This window comes from Silene latifolia, chromosome 6 (assembly GCF_048544455.1).
Source record: "Silene latifolia isolate original U9 population chromosome 6, ASM4854445v1, whole genome shotgun sequence".
Taxonomy (NCBI): domain Eukaryota; kingdom Viridiplantae; phylum Streptophyta; class Magnoliopsida; order Caryophyllales; family Caryophyllaceae; genus Silene; species Silene latifolia.
Window position 1 is genome coordinate 11,801,803 of NC_133531.1, and position 9,193 is coordinate 11,810,995.

At 35.2% G+C, this 9,193-nt stretch overlaps 1 protein-coding gene across 1 annotated transcript; it reads left to right on the top strand.

Moving 5' to 3' along the window:
- Positions 1 to 1,640: 1,640 nt before the first annotated feature.
- LOC141586350 (CBL-interacting serine/threonine-protein kinase 8) lies at positions 1,641 to 7,436 on the top strand. Its single transcript, XM_074407544.1, has 14 exons — positions 1,641 to 2,413; positions 4,046 to 4,108; positions 4,377 to 4,448; positions 4,543 to 4,650; positions 4,733 to 4,807; positions 5,026 to 5,079; positions 5,179 to 5,304; positions 5,416 to 5,505; positions 5,856 to 5,978; positions 6,105 to 6,221; positions 6,331 to 6,447; positions 6,602 to 6,658; positions 6,761 to 6,835; positions 6,913 to 7,436. Exons 1-14 carry the CDS (start codon positions 2,255 to 2,257, stop codon positions 7,015 to 7,017), a joined length of 1,341 nt encoding a protein of 446 aa, XP_074263645.1. The 5' UTR covers positions 1,641 to 2,254; the 3' UTR covers positions 7,018 to 7,436.
- The last annotated feature ends 1,757 nt before the right edge of the window (positions 7,437 to 9,193 follow it).

Below are 9,193 nucleotides of genomic sequence, written 5' to 3' on the forward strand. Positions count from 1 at the left end.
AGATAATCAGTCTTGTGTGAGACCGTATATAAATGCAACTCATTTATTATTAGTTTATGAAATTCAATATAAACATAAAATGAGTTCGTTGCATATAATAATCTCATTTCGATGAAATTTCTTTCTACACAATAAAGAGGACTTTTTAGTTTTTAGTGTATGGACAAACTAGGAAATTTTCATAAATTTACATATAAAAAAGTGTTTTTTTTGTCAAATACAAACTTAAACTTTGAAAAAAAAACGAATTTTTAAACCATCACCTTTAATTTAAAAACAGTAAATGTAAAAAAATTTGCATTTGTGCACCATCAATTGGTTACTACTTGCGTTTGTTTGGATTTGATTTGCGGTATTTCTTTTAGTAAAGGGAGCTATGTAATTGGAGTTTTGTACAACTTGGGTATCAATCATGATTCATGAGGCCATATCGATGGGGATGTTACTCTAGGAATACAAGTGGGTGTCATTTGGTACCGGTTTTAGTTGGATTGAATATAATCGTGTAAAAAAATAATTAGGCTTTGTTCTTTTCAATTGAAAAGAGCTTAATCAAAATTAATGGAGCTGAATTGAACTGAATTAAAGTGAGAGTTAATTTGTGAAAAGATGAGTTAAGTTGAGTTAAACTGAATAAAGTTGTACTGAACTGAAATTTGCTGAAATTAAGTCCAAAAAAGGGCTAATGAGAGAAGGGACAATAAAGATAAGTCACTCCAACAACGTACGATATCGTGTCACAAATTTTGTCCATACTTTTATATAATCCAACTCAATAAGTTTTGTCCATAATTTTGTTTGTCCAAATTGTAATAATATAATCTCCAGAAATTAAAATAATCATGATTGTTGAAATGTTGCATAGAAAGGAAGCATTTAGCCTAGTCTTCCTACCAAAATGTCACTAACAAAGAAAAAACAAAACTTAAAAATGGAAATTGGCTACTTGAGCAAGGAAAAGAGCTATATAGACATATAGTGGAGAATGACAAGGAAAGATAGAAGATAGAAAGAGGGGACAAATCTTGTGGTATAACACTAATTTGGCCTAATTCCATTCATTACAAAAGTCATTTGTTCTTTGAACAATTGTATTTTTGTAGGTCCTTTTAGTCAACCTTTTTTACTTCTTCTACTATCTAAAGAGAATTAATTAGCCGGCTTAAGCCAATTAAACCAATTAAAAAAAATTCATATCGTAACTCTTATTTATGAATTCAGAAAACAACAATTTTTTTTAAACCAAATATTTCGTAAAGGTTGTGAATTTGAAATAATGTCGAGACAGAGATACTATTTTAAGAAAAATTTATTGAAATTTTTTTATAACTCAGAACCTGGACCATGTGAGTTATGGTTAGTCAAAAGTTTTTGGCCTAATAAACTTTGACTGTTTATAACTCTCGGCTACAAGTTCGGAAAGTAGTTGGGTATTGTCCAATTTCACAAATTCTCATTAAAGACGGATACTATCCATTACAAGCTGAAGACGAATAGTGTTTCTCTCACAAAATACAAATGGATAGTGCAAATGGGGGGAATGGATACGCCCACTTGCCCTCCCACTTGCATTTTGTGAGAGGGTCACTATCCGTTTTCAGCTTGTAACGGATAGTGGCCGTCTTCAATGAGACGGACCGGTCCAATTTAGCCTAATTCATTACAAAAATCATTTGTTCTTTGAAGAATTGGAGTTAGTAGGTCCTTTGGTCAACCTTTTTGTACATGTTCTTCCATCTAAAGTCTCTTAATTAGTTGGCTTTAACCAATAAAATCTTCATCTTCAATTAAATTAATCATATAATTATCATTATAATTATATCCAAATCCACCCATAATTTGATGAATCATCAATCCTGAATTCCCAACACAACTAAATAACCCCCAAAAAACAACAACATGCTCACATACTCTATCTCATTTCCAAACAAAGATTCCTTTTTGCAAATCCCCACTCTTTAAATAGTAATTATGTGCTTTTTAATTTTTATTAATAATAATTATGCTTTAATTAATTAAGTAATCCCATTTTTTTGCACCATCTTTTTCCCTTTTTTGGTGGTATTTTTAATTTTTATGGGTACCCATTTGGCCATTTGATGATAAAGGTAAAAGCTTTTGCTTTACTCTTGTAATATTCTTCTTGTTCTATATCTAGGAAGATATGATATGAGTAAAAGTTGAGTATTTTGAGTGATAAGAGTTGGGTAAAAAGAGGGAGTAAAAAAGAGGGGGTAAAAGAGAAGGAGTAAAAATGGTGGTGAGGAAAGTAGGTAAGTATGAAATAGGGAGGACAATTGGGGAAGGAACTTTTGCAAAGGTGAAATTTGCTCAAAATACTGAAACTGGTGAAAGTGTTGCCATGAAAGTTCTTGATAGAAGTGCTATCCTCAAGCATAAAATGGTTGAACAGGTATAATTCTTTTAATTTACCTCTTTCAATTGTGTACATCCGACCTCCCTTACCCCGCAATTTTGTAGGAGCCCTTTTACCCTGTAATTTGCCTGAGTTATTGAGGCACTGGGGTAACGTTGTTGTTGTATTTGCGTAAATTTCAAGTCATCTTTTATGAGCTTAGAGATTAGAGATCTAAGAAACTTGCCATTTTTTATTTTATTTTTAAATTGTGCTATTGGGTACTTGTTATTATATAAAATTGCTATGATTTTAAGCATGGAATTTATGTTGGTTCAATACTCAATGTATGTTATGAGGTCATTATTATGTAGTGAACAATTTGTAGAACATATTTGTGTATATAATTAATTCAATTGGGAAATTGGGAAATGGGTCAATTAAGCTGCTTGAGCTAGGTAATGTATGAAAGTTGCCAACTTGTTTGGAATTTGGATGATATATAGTATTTTGCTTACTAATTAAGTAGTTTGTAATTGTTGGCCTGATATCATGAGATCATATGACTCATGTGTACTATTTTTGTTTGGGTGATCATAATTCTATATAGTTAGTGAATTGTAATTGGAGAAGTATGTGTGTGGATAGGGACTTGCTGTGTCATCAATAGGGCAGTCAATTATGGTTATTTTTTCTGATACTGGTGTTCCGACTTCCGAAATCTGAATATTAAACCCAAATGAAAAATTTGGATGTTTGTTGCGAAGTTATTGAAGAAATTTGTTCAAAGTTGTGGAATTACCAGTTCATGTTTGGTCAGCTGGCAAAGGAGACGGAACATCCCAGGGAAAATTGATTTTTTGTACCTGCCTGCGTAATAAAGAGGATCGTAATATCAGTATTCACCATGAACTAGTAAAGATAATTAGTAGTACAGTACCTATTGAAGTAAGACTTTTTACTGTTTGTTTGGATAGGGGGATTTGGAAGGAATGGGAAAGTGAGGGAGGGATATATGTTTACTTTTCTTCAAAATGTTTCAGTAGCATTATGAGATCTACGTAAAAATTGATTCCATCAAGCGTAATTTTAGTAGGAGGCTAGGCGCTATGCGTTTGGATTTTCTATTTCAGTAATCATTATTATTGAAGGCAGCAGACCACTAGTAGGAAAAATGGAGATCAGATAGAGAAAAGAAATAGGAGAAAATGAGTATGACGGTTTGGCAAAGTTTAGGTTGGAGAGTTGGAGACTGTTTCAGACTTTGAGTACTGTCTTGATCTTGAAGTCCAAAACATGGTTAATATTGACATGCATGCAAACTTGGAGATATAAGGAAAACATTGATTCAGATCGGATATGGGTATTCTAAAACCCCAAAATGAAAATCCATATCCGGTCCAATATCCATGTGTCGAATTTAGATATCTGATTCGGAAACCTTGTTACAGGAGGATGATCCAAACTATCTTTTAGATAGTCTGCTTAACTGCATCTTTTCAAAATTGTTGTGCATGGAAGTTGGCTGTTGTGTCAAACTGTCAATGTTGATTGCTTTACTCTTTTTCGTACCTCCTTTTCCTCAGTTTCGTTCTTTCTAGCCTTTTGGAGTTTGAATTGTGTAGTTCAGTTCTATCGACCCTTCTCCTCTGTTAGTATTCTGTTACTGAGAAGATTATTTTCTTGCAGATAAAAAGAGAGATATCTATAATGAAGCTTGTTAGGCATCCTCATGTTGTTCGTTTGCATGAGGTAAGGATGTCGATGCTAGGGGTCATCAATTTAAATTAGGCTTCTCGATATCCACCTTGATCCCAAAATGAGGAGTGGGCTGTATGATATTCGAGATCGTTTATTAGAGTCAAATTATGAGAAACAATTAAGTGCGAATTGAAATTAAAAAGCTTAGTCATGCCAAGTAGATGCAGCGTCCACGTTGAATTAGATATAGGAAATATTTATTTCTTTACTTTAAAATCGGTATTTATTTCATAATAATTCTCTCAATAATACTTTGCAGGTTATAGCAAGTCGTACTAAGATCTATATCATATTGGAATACATAACAGGTGGAGAGTTGTTTGATAAAATTGTGAGTTCTGACTAAGATTTGTACTCTTTTTGGCTTTCCCGTGTCTTGTAAATAGTATGAGATCTGAAAACTTACTATGGCAAGTACTTGGCAGGTTCAACATGGCCGGCTCAGTGAGGTTGAAGCTCGCAAATATTTCCAGCAATTGATTGATGGTGTAGAGTGTTGTCACAACAAAAATGTATACCACAGGGATCTAAAGGTACTTTTCCGCGTTCACCTGAATGACATTCTTTACTAAATGCTTCACAAGTCTCTAAAGCTCATTTCCGTACTATCAACAGCCTGAAAATCTTCTTCTAGATTCCCAAGGAAATTTAAAGATTTCAGACTTTGGACTAAGCGCACAGCCTCCTGAGGTAATAATTTTAGCTATATTCACTGTTCAACGAGCTTCATGAGGTCCTCTGCGAGTCTGCGTGATTGAGTATGAGCCGACAGTTTTCAGTGACTCGCTCACTTAGAGGATACGAGAAACACATTGTTGGTGTGGCATTAGCTTTTCTTCTATCAAATACTGACATTTTAGTTGAAAGATGTTAAATCAGATAATTTTACATGTTGCTTGTTGTCGTAGGGTGTGAGCCTCCTGAAGACTACTTGTGGGACCCCCAACTACGTAGCACCAGAGGTAAAGAATGAATTTTCTGCTAGATGAACTGGTTGAAGTAATAATACACTGTACTACGTATGATTGTTTTAAGATATACCTCTTCAATTCTTGTTTCAGGTTCTCAATCACAAGGGTTACAATGGTGCTCTGGCAGATATCTGGTCTTGTGGAGTGACCCTTTATGTTCTGATGGCGGGTTATCTTCCGTTTGATGAGCTAGATCTCACTACCTTATACTTTAAGGCAAGAACTTTACAAATTGATGAGTTAATTGAATGTTTTTTTTTTTTTTTTTTTTGCTGTCATATTAGAGAAGTGTTGTCATTTAATGTTCTTCATCTCTCATTTCTGCAGATTGAGAATGCTGATTTTTCTTTCCCATCATGGTTCTCTGCTGGAGCAAAATCTTTAATCCAACGAATGTTGGATCCAAATCCTGAAACTGTAAGTTCCTCCGCGTTTTTTCCCTGCATTTTCCTGTCCAAAAAAAAGTTTTTGGTGCTATTTATGGCCAACAATGACTCGGCAATATATGAAACGCTCTTTCCATCCATAATTTCATACTAAGATTTCTGAGAGGAAATGATGGGATGATAATAACCTTTAAAATAAATTTTGGAAGTTTTTTCACACATGCAACTTCTTTTCATTTGCATAATGGCTTATCGTATTGTCAAGCAGACAAAGGAATTTCGAGCATAATGATACATGATTCCTATGATTCTGTAGACCGGTGCGACTTATGTACTGGTACGATTTATATTAAATAATTTTATTCTCCCTTCTCTCTGCAGCGAATCAGAATGGAGGAGATTAAGGATGATGAGTGGTTCCAAAGAGGGTATACTCCTGTTAGGCTCATTGAATATGAAGATGTCAACCTTGATGACATATATGCCGTCTTTGACGACACTGAAGTGAGTCTCGGAGTCTTCACTGAGTTCCGTACTTGTGATTGCTCATCTAAGTTTGAGAATTTAATTTCAGCTACTTGTACTTGAGCTTGTGCTGAAGTGTACTTGTCAATTGTATATGCATTGTAGGAACAAGAAGATAGTCAACATGGAAACAATGACCTTGGTCCGTTGGTTCTCAATGCATTTGACCTTATTATCCTGTCACAAGGATTAAATCTTGAAACTCTGTTTGATAAAAGCAAGGTATGGACCCACTCTCATGCGGTTCTATACTCCGTATATATGGCTTTGCATGAAACTCTTTTACTGTTCCACCAGTTTAAATTTCGAATTTCGATTTGTTTTCTTGCAGGATTTGGTGACACATCAAACGCGATTTATTTCTCAGAAACCAGCAAAAGTGGTCTTATCAAGTATGGAAGTAGTTGCACAATCAATGGGTTTCAAGACAAGTATTCGAAACTTTAAGGTAGGCTTAGTCTTTCTACACTACGTTTTTCCGACTGTTCATATTACCTTGCATACCCCGTGTCTGACACTTTATTTTAAGCCAAAACATGAATATCACCTTCATGTCAGATCTAAACGTGTATAGTAACATGGTTCTGATTATCTTCGCGCAGATGAGAATAGAGGGTCTTTCAGCGGATAAGACTGGACAAATCCATGTAATTCTAGAAGTAAGCCAATCTTGTTTCGGGATCCTTAATTTTCCAAATTTATTAGCATTGATGGTAACTTTTTTCCGAACTTGTCCCGTTCTTTTTCTCCTTTGTCTTCAGGTTTTTGAAGTTGCTCCTACGTTTTTCATGGTGGACATTCAAAAAATAGCCGGCGATCAAAATGAGTACTCCAATGTGAGTCATGTCTTACCTTGTTTCCACCATGATCATAATTCATAAACAAATATCTTCAACGCCTTTTTTATTTGCAGTTCTACAAACAATTCTGTGAAAATCTTGATGATATCATTTGGAAGCCACTGAACGAGTCAGGAATATCGAGGGTTACGAAGAACAAGACCAGAAAACGTCCGTAATTCCCGTGTTGCTTAGATTGACTTGCAGAGCATTAGGCATGAAAAACGTCACTTGGAGCGACATATCATGCCATGTTTGAGATTGTGATTGATTATGGACTTTTGGTGATTGAGACATGGCTAAGTAAAAGATCGAGCTGTAACATCAGCCTTACTTAAAATCCCATCGGTGTGTACTGTACATCTTTCATACCTGAGAAGTACTGAACTTTTCTACGCCAGTTTGAAGGTAGTGTATCATACGTGAGACGACAAACACGCTGAAATGTAGTATTTCTGTGAGTAGTTTTGTAAAGATGTCATTCTGAGTGATAACTTCTCTTCTGCTTATTTCTCAAAGATGTACTGCCTTTGTGTTTGTACCAAGTATAAATGTAATGCATTGACATCAGTAAAGGATGTTCTCTTGAGCTGTTTCATTGAAGAAGGATTTTAGTGTAATATAGTGTTATAGGTCGGTTAGGTCACGTGACCCACATTACCCCGACCTGAACTTCCCCCGTGTGGTTCCAATTTCAATTCCAATTCCAATTCCAATTTCTTGGATTTCCCGAAAATTATTGAAAATTTGAGATGAGGATTCTATCACGCATGAAATTCAAACAGAATTTTGAAATTGAATTTGAAACAATTACATTTATACCATTAAAATTATGAAATAAAATTAATTTCACATTCTAAACAAAAAGAAAATGAAGATAATGTTAGGAGTGGTTTAGCACAAATAGGATTATACATCCAGTTCTACCATGAGCATTGTACAACCAAGGTATAAGCATTCGAGTTTATATGTATTTTTTCTGAGCTATTTCAAAGTTTATGTTTTTAATTTGTAAATGGATGAGTTCAATACTTTCTAATAAAACTTATATTATTTAACATAAAGCTCGGATACTTTATCACAAAGTTCGGAACATATACAACTGGTTGTATAATCTATGAATTGGGTGTTTAGTTCAAACACAAAAGGTATGAGTTATGGGTTTGGATTGAGTCAAATCTATACCAAGTTTTTGTTTGGCAAACTTGGGGGTTTCATACCCATACCTCAACGGCTCAACCCCATGAGGTATGGGTTTCTCATGTCCAAGGAGGGGTGGGTATGAGACTGATACTCATTGGTATCAAATTATAATAAACAAAAATATGAAAATAAATATTATATCATATTGTAAATGAAACATTTTATATAATTATTTGATTAATTTTTAATTTTCATGATTTTATATGTTAAAACTATTATTTAAAGTATTGAATTTTACATATTTCAACGTTAATTTAGTTTCAAACTCATACCGCATACAATTGAACTAAACATAAGGTATGGGGAATGGAGTTCAAAACCCATACCACCGAGATATGATTCCCGATTCCAAACCCATACACATCGCGAAACAACCGTCCCCTTAACCCGCTCAAGATTACAGCGTCATTTGTTGCTGATCAGCGCTAGAGATGAAAGTAGGCACGCAAGTTGTTGGGCTGACACGCTCCAACATGGGCATGACCCATTTTACCACGATACAAGATTGACACTAGCCGACATAGTATGATTCTATGACACACTACGGATATGTGGGTCATGCCTGAATCGAAGTTTGAGAAAGAAGACAGTGCCTACTGCCCAGCCTAGGCGCAACTCGTCCCACTTGGGCATGCCCAGAATACAAAGAACTAAAGTGGAATAATTACTTAGCCAAGCACACAACACGGCACGACATGTCATGGGCCGTGGGTCATGCCTGCGCCGCTATTTCCATTTCACCGGCACGATGTAGAGCCCATTTTTCTATGCCCAAGCCGTGCCAATTTCTCCTCCAGGCACGGTGGGCATACACAAACCCCGGCCCGGCACGAGGCTCGGCACGGCACACTTCCATTTCTATGTCCTACGCCTAACTAATTAGTCGTAGAATTACCCTATACTTTGACCACAAAATGCCTTGCATAGGTTTCCTAATAAACTGTAGTCACTTTGTCTAAATTATTTATTTTAGCTTCGGTAAAATACATCTTAGAAAGAAAAGATAAGAGAGTCAATTACTAAATGTTAAGTGAACCAAATTGAGTGTGAATGATCAGATTGCTCATCAAATTCATTTTTAAAATAGAAATGATAGCAACTGACTGAGACAACCTAAAATATACTCCCTCCGATCCAGACAGATGGTAACAG